This window comes from Dendrobates tinctorius, unplaced genomic scaffold (assembly GCF_039654945.1).
Source record: "Dendrobates tinctorius isolate UK_male_01 unplaced genomic scaffold, ASM3965494v1 ptg000224l, whole genome shotgun sequence".
Lineage (NCBI taxonomy): Eukaryota > Metazoa > Chordata > Amphibia > Anura > Dendrobatidae > Dendrobates > Dendrobates tinctorius.
In genome coordinates, this window is record NW_027361891.1 from 3,630,621 (window position 1) to 3,654,837 (window position 24,217).

Consider the following 24,217-nt stretch of genomic DNA (forward strand, 5'->3'; position numbering starts at 1 on the left):
GATCCTTCTACAATGTGACAGCCCTTTAGATATTTGTAGACAGCTATTAAGTCTCCTCTCAGTCTTCTCTTTTGCAAACTAAACATTCCCAAATCCTGCAACCTTTCCTCATAAGACAGGGTTTGCAGACCGGTCACCATTCTGGTCGCTCTTTTCTGAACTTGCTCCAGTTTGTTGATGTCTTTTTTAAAATGTGGCGCCCAAAACTGGACACAATATTCCAGATGAGGTCTGACCAAAGAGGAGTAGAGGGAAATAATGACTTCACGTGATCTAGACTGTATGCTTCTGTTAATACATCCTAGAATTGCATTTGCCTTTTTTGCTGCTGCATCACACTGTTGACTCATATTCAGTCTGTGATCTATTAGTATACCCAAGTCTTTTTCACATGTGCTGTCACTTAGCCCTATTCCTCCCATTCTATATATGCTTTTTTCATTTTTATTGCCCAGATGTAGTACTTTGCATTTCTCCCTGTTAAAAACCATTCTGTTAGTTGCTGCCCACTTCTCCAGTTTATTTAAATCTTTTTGAATCCTCTCTCTCTCTTCTCTAGTATTAGCTATCCCTCCTAGCTTTGTGTCATCAGCAAATTTAATCAGTTTACCCTCAATTCCTTCATCTAAATCGTTGATAAAGATGTTGAACAATACAGGGCCCAGGACAGAGCCCTGTGGTACCCCACTTGAGACATTCTTCCAACTGGATGTGCAGCCATTTACGACCACTCTTTGGGTCCGATCACTAAGCCAGTTATGAACCCACCTAACAGTTGCCTTGTCCATTCCATACTTAGTCATTTTTTCAATATGTATGAGAGACTTTGTCAAATGCTTTGCTGAAAGGAGTGTCTATGATGGCGGGAGGCAATTCACATCTAAGCAACAGCTCTGGGAGGGTATTCTGTCCACATGCAAAACAATTGAAGTACAAACCATCCAAAAACTGACAAATTCAATGGACGAGAGAGAGTTCAGAAGCTTCTTTCCAACAAGAGGTCCTATGTGCAAATGTAACATCACCTAGAATAAAGTTTTGACTTGAAAACTGATTTAATTTTGTAATAAGCTGATAATGCTTATAATTTCACAATTCACCATTTTTTGTTCAAAATAAAAAGGTTGAAAACTCTGCTGTGCATAATAATTTGGAACATGCATTTTGAGTGTTTCTTATTTTTAAAAATATACTGTTTTCATAGGCAGCTTGTTCAAAAACATTGCAATTATACTAATAATATTAGATGACTGGAAAATAACAATGACTGCAATTCATATAGGTAATGTAGAGAAAATATGGGGAAATATGTTTTGCATAATAATTTGGAACACAGTGTATAATGAGGTGTGACGACACAGCATTTATTCTTAATTATGCTAGACATATTTTCCAATATGTCAAAAAACATAGGCCATTATTCATATGAGCCCGAATGTTGACTCTTGAATTTTTATTTGTTGCAGCTTATTGTGCTGCTATGCTTGGAGGACATGGACGCAATGTCAATGAACAGTCAATGTTTGCTAATATGTTGATTAGCCATTGTATCAGTCCATACAGCTTGTTGATCTGCAAATATTGAAGGACAAACTATGCAGATTGATTGAATACTCGAACAATGAGAGTTGACCTCACCCCCCACGTTACCCCTGACCTGTAGATGATGGCCTGGAGGACAGATATGGGAAAAAAGGAATCTATCTTTCTGCAATAAGTCTCTTCAGAACAGCAGCCAGGGAACCATGGCTCCAACCGGGTGAATACAGATTTAAGACTCTATTTGACAGTAGCCAATGTACCATGGCTCCAACTGGAGGAATACAGATTTGAGACAATCTACAGGATGCCAGCTTAAGGGACCAGTCTCTGCTGGAGGAATACAGATCTGATCCATTGACCAACATTAAACCCATGGAGATGTTCAGAGAAGCCAGGTTGGGACAACCAGGTCACCTGGCCACAAACCTCAATGTACTATCAGCTTTGTAAAGATTGTCATTACCTCCTCTCTGTGGGTGCCCGCGGTGCAGAAAGTCGACCTTGGAAGCCCTGAAGCTGCAACTGCTCTAATCCCAGCAAGCCAGCGGAAGGGCAAGACCCTAATTTGCACCATCTTATGTACTTGCTGGGACTGTACTACACTGTGTTCCAAATTATTATGCAAAAAATATTTTGTCATATTTTCTCTAAATTACCTATATGAATTGCAGTCACTGTTATTTTCCAGTCATCTAATATTCTAGTATAATTGCTATGTTTTTGAACAAACTGCCTATGAAAACAGTATATTTTTAAAAATAAGAAACACTCAAAATGCATGTTCCAAATTATTATGCACAGCAGAGTTTTCAACCGTTTTATTTTTATTTTGAACAAAAAAAATGGTAAACTGTGAAATTATAAGCATTATCAGCTTATTACAAAATGTAATCAAACAGTTTTCAAGTCAAAACTTTATTCGAGGTGATGTTACATTTGCACATAGGACCCCTTGTTCGAAAGAAGCTTCTGAACTCTCTCGTCCATTGAATTTGTCAGTTTTTGGATGGTTTGTGTTTCAATTCTTTTGCATGTGGACGGAATACCCTCCAAGAGCTGTTACTTAGATGTGAACTGCCTCCCGCCATCATAGACACTCCTTTTGATGATGCTCCAGAGGTTCTCAATGGGGTTGAGGTCAGGGGAAGATGGTGGCCACACCATAAGTTTATCCTCTTTTATGCCCATAGCAGCCAGAGATGCAGATGTGATATTTGCAGCATGAGACGGTGCATTATCATGCATGAAAATGATCTTGCTGTGGAAAGCACGGTTCTTCCTCTTGAACCATGGCAGGAAGTGCTGTTTTAGAAACTCCACATAGATTAAGGAGTTCATCTTTACCCCTTCAGGGATCCTAAAGGGGCCAACAATCTCTCTCCCCATGATTCCAGCCCAAAACATTACTCCACCTCCTCCTTGTTGACTCCTTAACCGTGTTTTCATGGGGTGTCCATCAACCAGCCATCCTCCACTCCATCCATCTGGACCATCGAGCGTTGCATGGCACTCATCGGTGAACAAAACAGTTTGGAAGTTAGTCTTCATGTATCGTTTGGCCCACTGGAGCCGTTTCTGCTTGTGTACTGTGGATAGAGATGGTCGACAGGATGGCTTACGCACAGCTGCAAACCTCTGAAGGACCCTGCATCTTGTTGTTCGGGGGACGTTGGAGGCACCAGCAGCTTCAAAAACTTGTCTGCTGCTATGACAAGGCATTTTTGCAGCTGCTCTTTTAACCTGACGCAATTGCCTGTTGGAAAGAGTCCTCAATTTTTCCTTATCAGCACGCACACGTGTGTGCTGGGAATCAGCTACATACTTCTTGATTGTGCGATGATCACGATGAAGTGTCTTGGCAATGTTGATTGTAGTCATGCCTTGACCTAAACACTCCACAATTTGTTGCTTCTCAGCAGCCGACACATCCTTTTTCTTTCCCATTTTGGCAAAAAATGTAAGCTGCTTAATAATGTGGAACAGCCTTCTTAAGTAGTCTTGCCTTTATTTGGACACACCTGCCAAACTAATTTGCACAGGTATCTGCAATTGCTTTCAGTGATATAAAGAGCCCTGACACACATCACCATCAATGAGTTTAAATGACAAACAAAAAAATTCTAACCTTATCACTCCTAAACTCTTTTTGCATAATAATTTGGAACACAGTTTATATGTTATTGTCCGTTGATGGTTCAATAATGTATTGCCACACTGTCATACACTCACCATGTGTTATCTGAGTAGCATTCTGTCCACAGGAAAGGAGTTCAAGCATTCAGTGGGATGAGCCCTGGTCCATGCGATCATTCTAAAGACAGCCAGGCCAGCGGACGAGCAGGGGCGCACTTATAATGAGGCAAATTGACCTTGTTGCCTCAGGCAACGCCACCTGCTGGGCGGCAGTGGGAGTGCTCAGTGCAGGAGACCCGATGCACAAAGTCCTGAGCATTGCTCCTGTGCAGAGCTCGGTGCCGCATCCAGCACTGGTTCCTTCTCACCCTTCGGCTGATCAGGACATAGGCAGGGAGGGACAAAGCAGTAGGATCTCGGAGCCAGAAGGGCCAGAAATCTCCTTAGTGTGTGACAATTACAGTGGCAAGTAGGTGGCAGTGTCACAAATTGACACCGCTCCCTCCTGGCTCCATATGTAGGGCTGCTCTCTCCACTGTAGGAAGGACCCCCATCACCCACCATTCTTGAGACTAGCTGTTGACACTGCCTGCTGGTGCCTCGGTACACTGTCCCCTCCATAACTTCTTCCTCTCAGCTGATGTCCTGAGATCACAGGAGGCAGTCAAGAGTGAGAGGAGGAGGAGGGGGAGTTCCTGTCTGCAAAGACTCAGAGGAGGCAGCAGCTCCATCTGTCCTCCTGTGCTGGGCCCAAAATGGAGCACTAACCTCTGCCCCTGGTGTCCTGGTATAGGGGAAGCAGTGAAAGCTGTTCTGCAGCACACGTGGCTATATGTTATGTAATTTATAGTGTGTATAGTATAAGCTTTCCTGTGTGTGAATGGATGCATAGGTTTCTTGTGTATGTAATAATGTATCTGTAGTATGTAGTGTACAGTATGTGTTTCTCTGTTTATAAATGAGTGATTCTAGAGTATGAACAGGCCTAAACCCACAATTGCCCTTGCTTGGCAGGATCCCACATAACAAATCCCCCCCACCCCCAATAACAATCCCTTGCATATATCCAGCACAGTTTAAGAACAGGTAAGGACTCTTTTACACATCAGTTTTTTTTTCCATCAGTTGCAATCCGTCGAATTTTGAGAAAAATGGATCCAGCGACTGATGCCGCTGCATCCGTTTTTTTCTCATTGACTTGTATTAGCGACAGATTGCGACGGATGGCCGCACGTTTCATCCGTCGTTCGGCAGATGCGTCGGAAATTCTTTGTCCATTGGACAAAGATGACGGTCAACCTAATATTTTTTGTCTCCGTTGAAAAATCGGACGGCGACGGATCTCATCTGCTAGAAAGGATGCCTATGGGCGACGGATCTGTCGTCATCCGTCACATGACGGAATCCGGCAATGGATTCAGTTTTTTTAACTGAGCATGCTCAGTTTACCTCTTGTCACTGGTGTCAGCTGATGGGACAACTGATCCCATCATCCGACACCTACTACCACGAATTGCAGTGAAAGCAGGATTGGAGTATTCATCCGCCACTCTTGCTCTGAACATAAATAATAATTAAAAAAAAGAAACGGCGTGGGTCTCCCCCTATTTTTGATAACCAGATAGACAAAACTCACAGCTGGGGGCTGCAACCCTCAGCTGTCAGCTTCAGCAAGAGTAGTTATCAAGAATAGAGGGGGTTCCACACTTTTTTTTTTAAATTAAATAAATAACTTTAAAAAAAAAAACCAGCGTGGGGGCCCCCCCATTTTTGACAACCAGATTGACTAAAGCTCACAGCTGAGCGCTGGTATTCTCAGGCTGGTAAGGGGCCATTGATCTTGGCCATCCCCAGCCTAAAAATAGCAGCCCACAGCTGCCCAGAAAAGGCGCATCTATTAGATGTGCCAATTCTGGCGCTTTGCCCGGCTTTTCCCACTTGCCCTGTAGGTAACGGTGGCAAGTGGGGTAATAAGGGGTTAATGTCACCATGCTATTGTAAGGTGACATTAAGCCCGGGTTAGTAATGGAGGGGTGTCAATAAAGGTACTGTCACACTTAGCGATGCACCAGCGATCCCGACCAGCGATATGACGCGGTCAGGATCGCTGGTGCATCGCTAAGTGGTCGCTAGTGAGCTGCCACACAGGCAGATCTCACCAGTGACAGAGCAGCGGTCGGGGGTCGTTACTTACCTATCAGACGAGGCGATCCTGACGTCCTCCCGCCCGCGTCCACGCGTCGCTCGTCGGCGCCACAGGATGCCCAGCAGGAAGCTGATGACGAGAAATGGTCCAGGACGTTCTCGCGCGATCAGCGATAATCAGCGGGGGAACCGGTCGGAGGTAAGTATCAGACATAGCAATATCGCTGCTACGTCACAAAAACCAGTGACGTTATAGCGATATTGCTAGCGATATCGCTTAGTGTGACAGGCCCTTAAGACAACTATCTATTACTAATCTTAGAGTCATTTAAGGGTTAAATAAACACACACACACAATAAGAATAAAGTCATTTAATGAAACACACAGGTGTTCCATCTTTAATGTTCTAATCCAATCAAAGACCGCAATCTCCTGAAAGAAATAAAAAAACAACAATAAACATATACTTTTCTGGCAAACAGTAAAGTCCCACTGCGTAATCCATATCTGGGGGTTGATACTTTACAACCGGGAGCAGTGCTAATGCGACCACCCGGGGTGTAAAGCATTGACTGCTGGGAGCGGAGGTTCAATGACTAGCGCTGACGTCACTGAAGCTCCGCCCCCTCACAGCCTGACCTGGAGTGAACTCTGAAGCGTGGGAAAATCCAAGGGAAGAGGTTACCGCAGGTAATGTATCTATTCTATCTATTCTTTCTACCTATTTTATTCTCTCTTTCTATATATTCTCTCTCTCTCTCTATTCTCTATCTATTCTTTCTATCTTTTCTATCTACGGTATCTATTCTGTCTATTCTTTCTGTCAATCTATCTATCCTTTCTATCAATTCTTTTTCTTTCTTTCTTTCTTTCTTTCTATTCTTTCTACGGATTCGTCAAAAAACGGAAGAAACGGATTAAAAAACGGATGTGACGGATATCTTTTTTCGACGGATCCGACTGCCGGATCCGTCGCATCAGTTTTTCACAACCTGTGAAGGATCCGTCACACCGATGGATTGCGACTGATGCCAAAAAACTGATGTGTGAAAGAGGCCTAAGACTGCTTTCACGTATCAGTTTTTTGGCGTCAGTCACAATCCGTCGGATCCATCGCAGATTGTGAAAAACTGATGCGAAAGATCTGTTTTTTCGACGGATCCGACTAGCGGATCCACAGAAAAAAACGGATCCGTCGCATCCATTTTTTTCACAGTTTCTTCTGTTTTTTGATGTTTCCATTTTTAAAAACGCCCACAGACAGACAGATCTATAGATATACATCCATAAATATATATCCATAGATATATAGCCATATATTTTTTTTTTAAAATGACGTGGGCTTCTGCACTATTTTCTGCGCCAGAGGGGCAAAGCCGACGGCCGGGGGCCAATATTTGTAGCCTGGGAAGGGGGGTAATACCCATGGCCCCTTCCCAGGTTATGAATATCAGCCCGCAGCTGTCTGCATAGCCTTTACTGGCTATTAAAATAGGGGGACACCAAAAATAAAATATGAGGTGGGGTCCCCCTATATTTTATAGCCAGAAAGGCTATGCAGACAGCCGTGGGCTAATATTCATAGCCTAGGAAGGGGCCATGGATATTGGCTCCCTCGGCTACAAATACCAGCCCACACCTGCCCCAGAAATGGCGCATCTCTAAGATGCACCAATTCTGGCATTTAACCCCTCTCTTCCCACTGCCATGTAGTGGTGGCATATGGGGAAATAAGGGGTTAATGTCACCTTGCTATTGGAAGGTGACATTAAGCCCAGTTAATAATGGAGAGGTGTCAATAAGACGCCTATCCATTTTTAATATTAATAAAGGGTTAAAAAGAAAAGAAAAAAAACACACATAAGAATAAAGTATTTTAATGAAATAAAACACAACACATTTTTTCATAATTTTTATTACACACCCAGAACCTAGCAAAGCCATCGATCACCTGCAAAAAAAAATAAAACAAACCAACAATATACTCCCTGTCCGACGTAATCAAATTAATAACGATTGACCCACGACCATCTCACCTATAGAGCTGTCATATCAGCAGATGTGACAGCTCGATAAGCCTCCGGGATCTATCTTGCCAGTTATTAATATCAGAAGAAATTCTGTGTTTTATTAATATGTCCCCAATAGTTTGACGTTTGAATGATACAACTGGTCTATATTTTGATAGATTATTAAGATCCTTGTCATTTTCTAATAAATGCAAATTAGCAAAACATAATAAAAATACCAGATGAAAGAGCCAAGCACTACCAGTGCAATAAATACATAAATACAGAGTACAGATATTGCTATCATATCATAATGCATATATGTGAAAACATATGTAAAAACATTCAAAGAGAAAAAGCAACAATAGAATCTGGCTCTTTCATATGGTATTTTTATCATGTTTTGCTAATCATCTGCAAGTTAAGGTCATGTATTAGCCTATGTGGACTGGTTACATAATGGGCATATACACTGCTCAGAAAATAAATGGAGTACTTAAACTACAGAATATAACTCCAAGTAAATCAAACTTCTGTGAAATCAAACTGTCCACTTAAGAAGCAACACTGTTTGACAATCAATTTCACATGCTGTTGTGCTAATGGAATAGACAACAGATGGAAATTATTGGCAATTATCAAAGCACATTCAATAAATGAGTGGATCTGCAGGTGGGGACCACAGACCACATCTCAGTACCAATGATTTCTGGCTAATTTTTTGGTCACTTTTGAATGTTGGTTGTACTTTCACACTCGTGGTAACATGAGACGGACTCTACAACCCCCACAAGTGGCTCAGGTTGTGCATCTCATCCAGGATGGCACATCAATGCGAGCTTTGGCAAGAAGGTTTGCTGTGTCTGTCAGCATAGTGTCCAGAGGCTGGAGGCGCTACCAGGAGACAGGCCAGTACACCAGGAGATGTGGAGGGGGCCGTAGGAGGGCAACAACCCAGCAGCAGGACCGCGACCTTAGCCTTTGTGCAAGGAGGATCAGGAGCACTGCCAGAGCCCTGCAAAATGACCTCCAGCAGGCCACAAATGTGCATATGTCTGCATCAACGGTTAGAAAACGAATCCATGAGGATGGTCTGAGTGCCCGACGTTCACAGATGGGGTTGTGTTTACATGCAGGACACTTGGCTTTTGCCACAGAACACCAGTATTGGCAAATTCGCCACTGGCGCCCTGTGCTCTTCACAGATGAAAGCAGGTTCACACTGAGCACATGTGACAGACGTGACAGAGTCTGGAGACACCGTGGAGAGCGATCTGCTGCCTGCAACATCCTTCAGCATAACCGGTTTGGCAGTGGGTCAGTAATGGTGTGGGTTGGCATTTCTTTGGAGGGCCGCACAGCCCTCCATGTGATCATCAGAGGTAGCCTGACTGCCATAAGGGACAGAGATGAGATCCTCAGACCCCTTGTGAGACCATATGCTGGTGCGGTTGGCCCTGGGTCCCTCCTAATGCAGGACAATGCTAGACCTCATGTGGTTGGAGTGTGTAAGCAGTTCCTGCAAGATGAAGGCATTACAGCTATGGACTGGCCCGCCCGATCCCCAGACCTGAATCCAATTGAACACATCTGGGACATCATGTCTCGCTCCATCCACCAATGTCACGTTGCACCACAGACTGTCCAGGAGTTGGCGGATGCTTTAGTCCATGTCTGGGAGGAGATCCCTCAGGAGACCATCCACCGCCTTATCAGAAGCATGCCCAGGCATTGTAGGGAGGTCATACAGGCATGTGGAGGCCACACACACTACTGAGCATCTTTTTGACTTGTTTTAAGGACACATTACATTCCACTTTAATTTTGTGTGCGACTCCAAATCCAGGCCTCCATTGGTTAATAAATTTGATTTCCATTGATGATTTGTGTGTGATATTATCAGCACATTCAACTTTGCACAGAACAAAATATTCAATGAGAATATTCATTCATTTAGATCTAGGATGTGTTATTTGAGTGTTCCCTTTATTTTTGAGCAGTGTATTTATTTTGCATATTCTATGTATTTCTTGATAGCAATTTGTTAGGGGCTAAACTTGGTATTTACTCTTATCTGTAGGTTGCACACTGATAATCTTCCCAAAAACGAATATATTCAGCTCACCTTTTTTGCTTGTCACGTTGGAGGCAGTTCTTTGGTGAAGGTGCTAGGAAATGTCACAAGCTGACATAAATGCAAAGATCCAAATATTCCAGCACATCTTCTTACTTAAAAATAGAATCTTTATTGAGAAATCTTCATTAAAAATCCAAAAGCAGGAAACAGGTTAAAAAACCATGGTAAAGACAGGCATTTACGTGTTTCAACTCAACAGTCTTACTCAAAATTATGAGTAAGACTCTGTTGAGTTGAAACACGTAAATGCCTGTCTTTACCATGGTTTTTTAACCTGTATCCTGCTTTTGGATTTTTAATGAAGATTTCTCAATATTCTATTTTTAAGTAAGAAGATGTGCTGGAATATTTGGATCTTTGATAATCTTCCCAACCCAGACACTATGCTTGGGTTGTGTGTGCATGCGCGCCCTCTCCGGGTCAGCTCCTCCGTGCGTTCTCCTCTCTATTCGGCGTGTCAGGTTGCGTGGTAACAGCCAGGCGCCGGCCGCCCCACATGACTTGGCACGTCTGACGGGATGACGAGCCGGTATGAGTGGCCGCGGCGATAGGATGGCGTGACGGCGCATGCGCACTGATTAGCTCATGCCGACCACGTGATCAGGTGAGCCGGATACATATTCAGGGACATTTGACCCAATAAGCCATGCCCCCTGAGGAAAGAAAATCACTGAAACGTACGTTGGGGATCAAGTTTCCAGGCACACACTACTCATCATGATGGGTAATTACTAAGGCATTCTCCCTTTTATATACCTGGCCTTCATTGGCATTAAGTATCTGGAGCCCTGCTACACTTTGGCCACAGTGCAGGGATATCAGTGTTCATTTACCCCAGAAAAACCAACACAGGATTTACTTTGTGAATAACATCTGTACACTGATATCCTTTTCTTTTTAGCCAATGACCACAATATTCCAGGATTTATTATATATTCCAGCAGTAGGCTACTTCACTGTGATATATACTATGGTAGCACTTTAGGATAGCATTACCATTCCACCCCATCTTTTTGCTATAGTGACATGCCTGTTACTCGTAATTCATATTTTGGGTTTATTCGTCACTGATTAATAGTTACATATACGGCACATCACATGTTTCTGATATAAATATTCTCTTGTTTTTCAAGATTTTAAACATGTTTGTCTAATATTTTTTGAATAAAATTTATACATGTTTTCTACATAGCTTAGACTCAGGTTCTCTTTTTTGTACAGTATTTAATAGAGTCGCTATTTCTACTATGCATTAAGCATATGGAGTGCAATTACATGCACTATTATAGGATGTAACATGGTGACTTGAAGACTATTTGTTGTTTTTATATGTGTAGTTAAGTTATTAAATATAATCTGGTAGATTAATAGACGGAGCTAGTTTACAGTGGTGCCAAATATAACTTTATTAGGAATCTTAGCTGAATTTTAGTATTTACTGTATCATTCTACATTTTGGTTTATCACCACTGGGGGGAGTGATCCCTAATATTTTAGTTAACTGTATTTTGTCTTTGAAGCGCCTTTAAATTTCTTCAAATTGTTCTTTAAAAAATATCTCTGAATGTAACTGTTTGGATTCTTATTTTCAATCGTTACATTATGAAAATTTAATAAAAATGTACAGTTTAAAAAAATTAAAATGACGGTTACTCTTTAATCTGTATGTCAGGCATTTGTCTGTCCATATTGTTCAGGGCTGCACAGAATAGCATGGAGGGCCGCATGTTTTCCCTAGGCACCCCTGCTCTAGAATGTTGAATAGTTGATAGCTCCAAAATCACATGTCAAGCTACTTCACTTATTTAGATCAGTTTCACGCATCAGTTTTATTTTCCTCATACACGAGTTCCTCGTCAGTTTTTGGAATCCTTGTTGCAGTAGTTTATCTTGTATGAAGAAAAAAACATCCTCGCTTCTCCTACCCATTAAACAGTAAAATACAGACAGCACACTGACGACATCTGCATGCTGTTCATTTTTATTGAGTCCATTGATCTGCATCTGCGAATTTGATGCACCACAGATCAAAATATGACTTCCACGTTTTTCTATGTTGCGGACCAACGATCCAAAAAAAAAAGGACATGTTAAAAAGTTACAATTATTTTAAAGTGTCTGTGATCTATCCGAACAAACTGTAGATGGCACACTTCCCAATAAATATGTTTCGACAATGAGTCCTAATGCACCTTCACACAAATTAAATCACACTGCCCCCAACTATTCAAGATGTTCGGGAATTCAGACTTTGCGCGTAGACTTGAAGACTTCTTAAACATTCAATTTGGCAGGTACTTTTAGAACTTTACACTTAAAAAAGATCCAGCAACAGCCTACAATAGAGATATTGACCTCTACTGTTATGCTGGTATCTCTTGTCACCTGACGAGGATTTCAATTACGACAATTGTTAATCCACTTTTCCATTGAAATCTACCTTTTCCACAGACTGGATTCTTAGAAGAATTTTGGGCAAAGGTCTCATTAACCATTCTATCACTTACAAACTACTGTTATTTCCTCCTCCTTTCACCAAGTCAGCCACCTCCCTTATCACTTCCAGGGAAAGCGGACCTAGATTCTACGGTCACATCAGCCCAGTGACACAGGATTTTAACGCTTTCCCAGAAAGCCTCTAATGGTTGCAAATTTCAACAAGTTATAAGATTTTATCGTGGTGCGCCCACCCACATACCCTTCTTCCAAAAGTTGACTTCTCCTGCTGGAGATATGTGAAAGAGGGAACGATACATGTTTTTTGGGTCTGACAAGATTTGACACATTTTTGGTCCAGTGTAACTTGTGTGATCCAAAAAAAATGACTGATCTTAATATTGAGGTGGGGTCGGAGATCTTCAAGCTCCAGTACAGAGAGAGATGCCTTTTGTGTTTCTGCAGTAAAATCCATGGCAGAACTCTGAGGCTGCTGCAGTTTTGCAGTCTGAACTGTCTCACATCGGTGTGTGGATTAGCTATTTGATTGGTCTATTTCAAGTATGGCTACAAGCCATTGTTTGTGTCCATAAATGGCTTCAATAAATAACAAGTTTTGTTTTTTTTTCCCTGTGATATACGTTGATTTTAAAATCCGTGGCAGCTAAGAATTCTACTGATGCATGAATGACAAGTTTGGAATAGAATTTAATGATAATTTTACACTATAAACCTGCCAATTCGACTGTTTGAACCCTTTGGCCTTGTTCACAAAAGACAGCATGCCCAACACCTACTTTCCACAGCAGTTTTCACACTGACCATAAAGATTCCTTTAGCTTAGCATTTATAAACATTTGCAAACTATTTTTTTTTTTTTTTTTTATTTTTTTTTAGAGAAAGAAGAGCTTGAAATAATAGAAAATCAATGTTGCCAACGTCATGCATAGTGTGTTGGTGTACTGTACCTTAAAGAATATAATGCCTTGCTGCATGTCAATGAAACAAAAGGAGGAGGTTAATTTAAAAACTTCAAGTTGTGTAGCAAGACCAGATATTTTTTAGAATCAAGCTCATATTTCAAAAGAAAGGCAAAGAAGCAGTAGAACAGTAAACTAAAAATCCTTTTATGTGCTTTTGTCAGGCTATATCATGGCTCTGCACACTTTCCTAATTGTGTGGAGCCACGATACAATACCAATAGTGTATGGGACCTTACTGTACCTGCAATTTCATAAAGCAGTAATATTTTTTTTTTATTGTGCCAGGTTTTATCAAATATAGCGATCTCTTGAATATGGGAATATGGCACCATAGAGCTGAACATGGAGTTGCAAAGACTTTGAGCGTCCTACACATGGCTTTATAGACACATATTTTAATCATCATGGCTTTTAAAATCACATCAAGCATGATTTTATCCCAGTGAATACTCACGACGTTTCTGTGAGACTGCCTGCAGGCACGCTGTGACAATATCGCAATTCTTCTGCACTTTGTGCTGAAGTCTATCCTTCTGCTTCAGTTGTCGGAGGAGTTTAGCAGACTGAACTCCAATTCGATGTCTAAGTTCTTCTCTTATAGCTTTTAATGCATTCCAATCTGTAAATATAAAATACAGTGAATTGGAAAAAAAATTCCACACATATACAGTTGTGGCCAAAAGTATTGACACCCCTGCAATTCTGTCAGATAATACTCAGTTTCTTTCTGAAAATGATTGCAAACACAAATTCTTTGGTATTATTATCTTCATTTAATTTGTCTTAAATGAAAAAAACACAAAAGAGAATGAAGCAAAAAGCAAAACATTGATCATTTCACACAAAACTCCAAAAATGGGCCAGACAAAAGGATTGGCACCCTCAGCCTAATACTTGGTTGCACAACCTTTAGCCAAAATAACTGCGACCAACCGCTTCCGGTAACCATCAATGAGTTTCTTACAATGCTCTGCTGGAATTTTAGACCATTCTTCTTTGGCAAACTGCTCCAGGTCCCTGATATTTGAAGGGTACCTTCTCCAAACTGCCATTTTTAGATCTCTCCACAGGTGTTCTATGGGATTCAGGTCTGGACTCATTGCTGGCCACCTTAGAAGTCTCCAGTGCTTTCTCTCAAACCATTTTCTAGTGCTTTTTGAAGTGTGTTTTGGGTCATTGTCCTGCTGGAAGACCCATGACCTCTGAGGGAGACCCAGCTTTACTGGGTCCTACATTATGCTGCCAAATTTGTTGGTAGTCTTCAGACTTCATAATGCCATACACACGGTCAAGCAGTCCAGTGCCAGAGGCAGCAAAGCAACCCCAAAACATCAGGGAACCTCCGCCATGTTTGACTCTAGGGACAGTGTTTTTTTCTTTGAATGCCTCTTTTTTTCTCCTGTAAACTCTATGTTGATGCCTTTGCCCAAAAAGCTCTTCTTTTGTCTCATCTGACCCGAGAACATTCTTCCAAAACGTTTTAGGCTTTTTCAGGTAAGTTTTGGCAAACTCCAGCCTGGCTTTTTTATGTCTTGGGGTAAGAAGTGGGGTCTTCCTGGGTCTCCTACCATACAGTCCCTTTTCATTCAGATGCCGACGTATAGTACGGGTTGACACTGTTATACCCTCAGACTGCAGGGCAGCTTGAACTTGTTTGGATGTTAGTCGAGGTTCTTTATCCAACATCCGCACAATCTTGCGTTGAAATCTCTTGTCAATTTTTCATTTCCGTCCACATCTAGGGAGGTTAGCCACAGTGCCATGGGCTTTAAACTTCTTGATGACACTGCGCACGGTAGACACAGGAACATTTAGGTCTTTGGAGATGGACTTGTAGCCCTTGAGATTGCTCATGCTTCCTCACAATTTGGTTTCTCAACTCCTCAGACAGTTCTTTGGTCTTCTTTCTTTTCTCCATGCTCAATGTGGTACACACAAGGACACAGGACAGAGGTTGAGTCAACTTTAATCCATGTCAACTGGCTGCAAGTGTGATTTAGTTATTGCCAACACCTGTTAGCTGCCACAGGTAAGTTACAGGTACTGTTAATTACACAAATTAGAGAAGCATCACATGATTTTTCAAACAGTGCCAATACTTTTGTCCACCCTCTTTTTTATGTTTGGTGTGGAATTATATCCAATTTGGCTGTAGGACAATTCTTTTTGTGTTTTTTCATTTAAGACAAATTAAATCAAGATAATACCAAAGAATTTGTGTTTGCAATCATTTTCAGGAAGAAACTGAGTATTATCTGACAAAATTGCAGGGGTGTTAATACTTTTGGCCACAACTGTACTACTTATACAAGTTATGTCAACCCTACAGTCAAAACATCGATACACGAAAAGAAGTGGGGAGCAGACCCAGGACCAGGGGAGGTTGAATTTATTATTTTAGAGCATTTGGGGTTCACTTTACTCAAAGTGAAAATCCCATTTAATGAGTTAAAATGTTGCATTGTGTTTTTTCCCCAGATTAGAATAGCTATTTTTTTGCAGGTTACAACTGGCTTTTAAAAGAAGTGAAGATCCAAGAGGAGTCTGCTAGATACCATAGTGAATGTAGCTTTCCATATGGGTCTCCCTATCTAAGAGAGGAAGAAAAAGATCGAGCCATCAGGGTACGTGCAGGGCTGCCACTAGAAATTTCGGTGCCCCATACTAGCAAAGTTGTCGGGGCCCCCTTGAGACTCCGCCCAGGCTGCACCCCAGCCCCACCCCTCAAACCTTCCACAGTCCCACCGCCCACTCATAGAAAAACACCACATCTGCACCACGTCCTCACCAATCACACATTAACAGTTCCCATCACCAGATCACATACATAGCCAACAGCTTTTGTTTTGGTCAAAAGATTTTTTTTTAAGCCGCCACCACAACAAAGTAGATTCTTTTGGCTGGGCCCTACTCTACTCTAACCTATTAAACATTTGTTAAAATATGCAATACAATTTTGGTATATTTTTATTTATTTTTCAATTTTTAAAATGACCAATAATATCACATACAAGGGGCACATACCGCCACACCATGTCCAGACCACAAATTACCACCACATAGAGACCAAATAATAGCACATACAAGGAGCAAATACCGCCACACCATGACCAGACCACAAATTACCACCACATAGAGACCAAATAATAGCACATACAAGGAGCAAATACCGCCACACCATGACCAGACAACATATTACCACCACATAGTGACTAAATAGTACAATACTGATCATTAATAAAAAAACACAATATTAATATCACCATAAGTGCCATTATACACAGGAGAGCTGTACTTAGTATGCAGTATACTGGTACAGGTAATACAGTGATTACCGGTGACAAATACAGGAGCTCTGTATATAGTGAATAGTGTACAAGCAATACAGTGATTACCGGTGACATTATACACAGGAGCTCTGTATATAGTATCAGTGTACAGGTAATACAATGATCAACAGTGACATAAACACGAGCGCTGTATATATTGTACAGGTTATACAGTGATCAATGACATTATACACAAGAGCTCTGTATGTAGTGTAATGATATGCTTGTGCTCCGGGGTAGCCTGTGGGGGGGTCTTCATGTGGTGCTCTGATTAGGTATTCATGTGTATGGCTTCTGAAGGTCAGTGATCCCTCACTGACCTGCCCCCCAGGTTACATATTGAATATTATATATACATATTGAAAAAAAAAACCTTCTGCAGTCTGCAAAATATATAGTAAATAAAGCATTTACACAATTTTTATCAAATAAGACCTTCTGCTGTAAAGAGTACAGGTCCGGCATCAGCACCCGGCCAAGTGTTGGGGTCCTGAGCAGGCGGGGGGACTCACTCGCTGTCGGGGACACCATCGCGCTATGGGGGCCCAGTACCTGTGTCCACGCCCATGAGTGGGCGCCCTCGCTTGCTCCAGGCCCCAGTATTTGCGATACCTCTCCCGGTTCCACCGCTGGGGCGTTTTCCGTGTCTTCTGACTGCGGTTCATTTCAAACGGCAGGATGACATCACTAGTAGAATTGAGCAAATATCTTCGGTTCCCATCTTTTTCGGCAAGCTATAGCGCTTGCCAAATAAACTACAGCGGGAACTCGATTTCCTGGATTGCGCCGGCTGAACAACTGATCGGCGCTGCATGTGTCACGGCTGTGTCACAGTCACAGCACATGCATGGAGAGACCAACACACAGGTTCTCCATGCATGTGCTGTGACACAGCCACGACACATGCAGCTGCGGCGCCGATCAGCTGTTCAGCCGGCGCGATCAAGGAAGCTGGGATCCCTCAGCTGCTATATCTTGTTGAATAAGCAAGGAAATGAAGATATTTGCACAACTCTATAAGCTAGTGTGCGCCATCTGCCTGAACAGTTACAGTGCAGAGCCGGAAGACGGCGACGCTGAGGAGTCCAGAGCAGGGCAGCAGCCAGAGAGGAGAGGTGAGTATTTAATTTCTTTTTTTAATGTTTGGAGCATCTTATGGAGCCTGGTGTCTGCGCCACTGCCTGCGCCCGCGAATGGGCCTCCTCCCCCCTCTGCTTGCTCAGGGCCCCGGCACTTGCGATGCTTACCTCTCCCGGTTTCACCACTGCGGCATCTTCCGTCCTCTGACTGATGTTCAGGTCAGAGGGCACGATGACGTCAGGTCTGTGTGCCCTCTGCCTGAACAGTCACAGTGTAGAGAGCCAGAAGATGCTGACGCTGAGGAGTCCGGAGCAGAACAGCAGCCAGAGAGAAGAGGATTTTTTTTTTATGTTTGGAGCAATCTATGGGGACCATCAGAAGGGGCCCATCATACGCTGGAGCATCATATATGGGCCCAATATATATGGAGCATTATATGGAGCTCATCATACACTGGAGCATCATATATGGGGTACATCATATACTGTATGGAGCATTATAAGGGGCCTATTCTGTACAGATTATCATATGGGGCTAAATATATATGGAGCATTATATAGGGCATCTTATGGGGACCATTATATATGGAGCATTATATGAGGCCCATTATTTTTGGAGCAATATATGGGGCTCATACTGTATGGAGCAATATATGGTGCTTATATTGTATGGAGCTTTATATGGGATCATTCTGTATGGAGCATTATATGAGGCCTATTATATACTGTATGGAACAATATATGTGGCTCATTATACTGTATGGAGCATTATATGGGGTTCATTATTCTGTATGGATCACTGTGGTTTCCATAATACTGTATGGAGCAATATATGTGGCTCACACTGTATGGAGCATTATATGGGGTTCATTATTGTGTATGGAGCACTATGTGATGCCCATAATGCTGTATGGAGGACTATGTGATGCCCATAATACTGTATGGAGGACTATTTGATGCCCATAATACTGTATGGAGGACTATTTGATGCCCATAATACTGCATGGAGGACTATGTGATGCCCATAATACTGTATGGAGGACTATACTGTCTGGTTTCTAAGCTACTGTAGAATTTACAATAGATATCACTCATGTAATGCAAGTAGTAAGTGAAGACTTTGGCATTGTACTATAGCTATATTTCTCTGCCGTATCTGTGCATCATTAATCGTGCGCTGTTAAAGGGACCCACTGAGACTCTTTAACCCGGGACCCACAAAAACCTGGAGCCAACCCTGAAAGAGGAGCCTTAAACACAATTCCCCCTCAAGTCTAAATGTAGTCAGCAGGGGATCCAGGTTATGTTTTTCATAGTCAGAGATATTGCAAGATACACAGATGCCCAAATATTTAATAGCTGTCCTACACTTTAAAGGAATCACATTCCTCTAACTGAGGATTTATAATCTACTGGCAAAATCTTAGGCCTAACCATTCAATGGTTTCCACGGCATTACACAAAAAGACCAGCATCCACCAAAAATAGTAGTATATCAACTGCATATAAGGCCAGTTTTTCCTCAATTATCCCATCTAAATGCCCTGCAGTCCGGTATGTGCACTAATACATGCTACCAGCAGCTCAATGACAATAACGAAGAGTAGAGGAGACCGTGGGCAACACTGCCATGTGACCGTACTAAACCTGATCGCCAGTGACAAAACCCTATTGACTCGCAGTCGCCCTGGGGGTTCTATATAATACAAACAAAGCAGTAAATTACTCCCCAAAACCAATTGTTACATAGGAAGTTCCATCCAACAGTCAAAGGCCTTTGTAATGTCTAAAGAACAGACAATCCTATGTGTCGGGTTATCATCAATAGGAATCTGCAAAAAAATTAAATCATTTGGTCAGGATGAAAAAAATAAAGAATAACTCTAGCGAGAAGCACAGCCAAGGCCTTTGCCGATTCCTTAAAAGTCAGTCAACAAAACGGATATGGGACTTTGAAGTGTGGAAGCAACAGATTCTTGCCCGATTTCAGTATGACCACTATATTAGTTAAGGCAAGAGTCAGGAAGTTGCTCCCCTTCTAAGGCATGTTGAAAGGCCTGCAAAGGTTTGGGGAGAATTAGATCCCCAAACACACCTGGTAGACTCCAAGGGGGAGTCAGTCAATGCCAGGTGCCTTATTTGCTATGATTGCACCGCCTCTTGTAACTCCTCCAGCTGTAACGAGGCCTCTAATATTTCTCTATTTTCCTGGAACATGACTACATAAAGTAGCAAATCAGGAGACACCGACATCGGGATTCAGAATTTATATAAGTCATCATAGAAGTTTTGGAAAACACAAAGAATATCTTCTACTAAAGTCACGAGTGTACCAAAAGCAATTCCTAAGAGAAGCCATACAGGAAACCCCCCGGCTCCTTTGCAATATTAACAAGCAGGTGCTCCACCTTCTCCCCTCATCATAATATATTTGTACAGTAAAGCAGCGTTTATTAGCAGCAACTTGAAAGTGTCCATATTTCCAAAGCTTACCATGCCTCCTTCCAATTTATCACCTTGCGCAACACGTTCAGATGATGCTAAAGGCTGAATACATTATTTTTTTTAATCAAGAGAAGTTTATTGATCCATCTGTGATAAGCATTAAAGCAGTAAAACAGATACATATACAGGATATGCCTTAATAGAAAAAAGTATCTTCAAACAAACATACAAATACACTGTTCATAGGTGTAACTTTAAAATCCCAATAACTGAGATCCTTCTGATATAGAGCTTTTCGGGTTCTATAGACTATGAATCAAGAACAAACGTGACCTCCTCTGGACTGTGCTAATCAATCGGTTGTGCCGATACCAAGATGTCCTCCCCTTCCTCTGTGTAGATAAGTTCCACATCTCTCTACCACCTATATTTGACTGCAGTCATAAGGTCACTCAGAATTCTTGGTAGCAGAGAGTTATACATCAAGGTGATAATATTCTTACTAGTTTTACCCCTCACCACATAGTCTAGTCTCCCATTAAATGAGACTGAGTGATCATAATCAGTTTCCAGTGCTTACTACGTGCCTCAATTGAAGGCATCTAAAAAATTCCTAATTAATCAAGTTGAATTCTTGTTTAGTTGTTCAAAGGGGCAAACGTGACCATCCCAATACAATTGGTGCAAATTCCTCAGGCCCTGTTGTTCCCATTTCCTGACCCCCTCTAACTGTAACAGTTCCCTCAAGCATGGGTCATTGCATAGAGGGGTATACTTAACCCCTTCACGACCTTGGGTTTTTCCATTTTTTGCTCCCCTACTTCCCAGAGCCATAACAATACAGTCATATGTTAAAGTTTGGGCACCCCTATTAATGTTAACCTTTTTTCTTTATACCAATTATGGTTTTTGCAACAGCTATTTCAGTTTCATATATCTAATAACTGATGGACTCAGTTATATTTCTGGATTCAAATGAGGTTTATTGTACTAACAGAAAATGTGCAATCTGCATTTTAACAAAATTTGACCGGTGCAAAAGTATAGGCACCTCAACATAAAAGTGACATTAATATTTCGTAGATCCTCCTTTTGCAAAAATAACAGCCTCTAGTCGCTTCCTGTAGCTATCAATGAGTTCCTGGATCCTGGATTAACCCCTTAACGTCCGCCGATGCGCCTTTTAACGGAGGTAGTTAAGGGTACTAAAACCACAGCGCCGTTAATTCACGGCGCTGTGATTTAAGTGAATAGCGCCCCCCAGTGTTGGATTTTCTCCGGGGTCTCGGCTGCCAGGGGTAGCCGAGACCCCAGAGAACATGAATCGGTCAGTTTTTACCGACCCCGCTTTTGCGATCGCTGTTATTAACCCTATGACGGCGACCGCAAAAAAAAAAAGCCGCGATTTTACATTTAATTTCTCTCTCCTCTGATGTGATCGCACATCAGAGGAGAGAGACATAGGGTCCCCGATCCCCCCCCCCGGTACCTCTCCGTGGCCCTCCGTCCCCTCCCGGTGGTCCCACGTCCCGCCGGCGTCCGATGGGCGCCGCCATCTTGAAAATGGCGGGCGCATGCGCAGTGCGCCCGCCGGGAATCTGCCGTCTACGGCTGGCAGATTCCATTCATTATTTTGATCACTATGATAAACGATCATAGTGATCAAAATAAAAAAATAGTACATAACCCCCCCGTTTATCACCCCCTTATATAGGCAAATATAATGAAATAAAGAAAATGGTTTTTTTTCAGTTTTCCATTAGGGGTAGGGTTAGGGCTAGGGTTAGGGTTGTGGTTGGGCTAGGGTTAGGGTTGGGCTAGGGTTAGGGTTAGGGTTGGGCTAGGGTTAGGGTTGGGCTAGGGTTAGAGTTAGGGTTGGGCTAGGGTTAGGGTTAGAATTAGGGTTAGGGCGAACTAGGATTAGGGTTAGAATTAGGATTAGGGGTTAGGGTTGGAGCAAGAATTGAGGGGTTTCCACTATTTACCAACTTTGGGGGTCTAAAAATTGGGGTCTAAAAAATCACTTTTGTGGAAATAAAAAAGGCTTTTTATTTTCACGGCTCTGCGTTCATAAACTTTTGTGAAGCGCTTGGGGGTTCAAAGTGCTCACCACACATCTAGATAAGTTCCTTAGGGGGTCTAATTTCCAAAATGGGGTCACTTGTGGGGGGGTTTCCACTGTTTAGGCCCATCAGGGGCTCTGCAAACGCAACATGATGCCCGCAGACCATTCCATTAAAGTCTGCATTCCAAAATGGCACTCCTTCCCTTCCGAGCTCTCCCATGCGCCCAAACAGTGGTCCCCCCCACATATGGGGTATCGGCGTACTCAGGACAAATCGCACAACAACTGTGCGGGTATGATTTCTCCTGTTACCCTTGTAAAAATAAAAATTTGGGGGCGAAAAGATCATTCTTGTGGAAAAAAAATAGATTTCTTATTTTCACGGCTCTACGTTATAAACTTCTGTGAAGCACTTGAAGGTTCAAAGTGCTCACCACACATCTAGATAAGTTCGATAATGGGTCTAGTTTCCAAAATGGGGTCACTTGTTGGAGTTTTCCACTGTTTAGGCACATTAAGGGCTCTCCGAACGCAACATGGCATCCGATCTCAATTCCAGCCAATTCTGCGTTGAAAAAGTCAAACGGCGCTCCATCCCTTGCAAGCTCTGCCGTGTGCTGAAAAAGTGGTTTACCCCCACATATGGGGTATCGGCGTATTCAGGAGAAATTGTACAACAAATTTTGTGGTTGATTTTCTCTTGTAACACTTGTGAAAATAAAAAAAAATTGGTTCTGAAGTAAATTTTTTGCAAAAGAAAGTTAAATGTTAATTTTTTCCTTCCACATTGCTTTAGTTCCTGTGAAGCACTTAAAGGGTTAATAAACTTCTTGAATGTGGTTTTGAGCACCTTGAGGGGTCTAGTGTTTAGAATGGTGACACTTTTGGGTATTTTCTGTCATGTACACCCCTCAAAATGACTTTAAATATGATGTGGTCCCTAAAAAAAAATGGTTTTGTAAATTTTGTTGTAAAAATGAGAAATCGCTGGTCAACTTTTAACCCTTATAACTTCCTAACAAAAAAAAAATTTGCTTCCAAAATTGTGCTGATGTAAAGTAGACATGTGGGAAATGTTATTTATTAAGAAATTTGTGTGACACATCTCTCTGATTTAAGGGCATAAAAATTTAAAGTTTTAAAATTGCAACATTTTCTAAATTTTCGCCATATTTCCGTTTTTTCATAAATATACACAAGACTTATCGAAGAAATTTTACCACTATCATGAAGTACAATATGTCACGAAAAAACAATCTTAGAATCAGCGGGATCCATTAAAGCGTTCCAGAGTTATAACCTCATAAAGGGACAGTGGTCAGAATTGTAAAAATTGGCCTGGTCATTAAGCTGCAAACTGGCTCTGTCGCTAAGGGGTTAAGGTATTTGTGACCATTCCTGTTTACAAAACAATTCCAGTTCAGTTAAGTTTGATGGTCGCCGAGCATGGACAGCCCGCTTCAAATCATCCCACAGATGTTCAATGATATTCAGGTCTGGGGACTGAGATGGCCATTCCAGAACATTGTAATTGTTCCTCTGCATGAATGCCTGAGTAGATTTGGAGCGGTGTTTTGGATCATTGCCTTGCTGAAATATCCATCCCCTGCGTAGCTTCAACTTTGTCACTGATTCTTGCACATTATTGTCAAGAATCTGCTGATACTGAGTTGAATCCATGCGACCCTCAACTTTAACAAGATTCGATGTGCCGGCATTGGCCACACAGCCCCAAAGCATGATGGAACCTCCACCAAATTTTACTGTGGGTAGCAAGTGTTTTTCTTGGAATGCTGTGTTTTTTAGCCTCCATGCATAACGCCTTTTTGTATGACCAAACAACTCAATCTTTGTTTCATCAGTCCACAGGACCTTCTTCCAAAATGTAACTGGCTTGTCCAAATGTGCTTTTG

General features: G+C 42.0%; 1 protein-coding gene across 3 annotated transcripts in view; it reads right to left on the reverse strand.

The window, feature by feature from the left end:
* TBC1D30 (TBC1 domain family member 30) overlaps positions 1 to 24,217 on the reverse strand; it is a 100,443-nt gene that overhangs the window by 47,429 nt on the left and 28,797 nt on the right. For all 3 annotated transcript variants that reach the window (XM_073555451.1, XM_073555449.1, XM_073555450.1), the window contains exon 3: positions 13,841 to 14,005. In XM_073555451.1, coding sequence (XP_073411552.1) covers positions 13,841 to 14,005 — 165 coding nt within the window. The remainder of the gene's footprint in view (positions 1 to 13,840; positions 14,006 to 24,217) is intronic.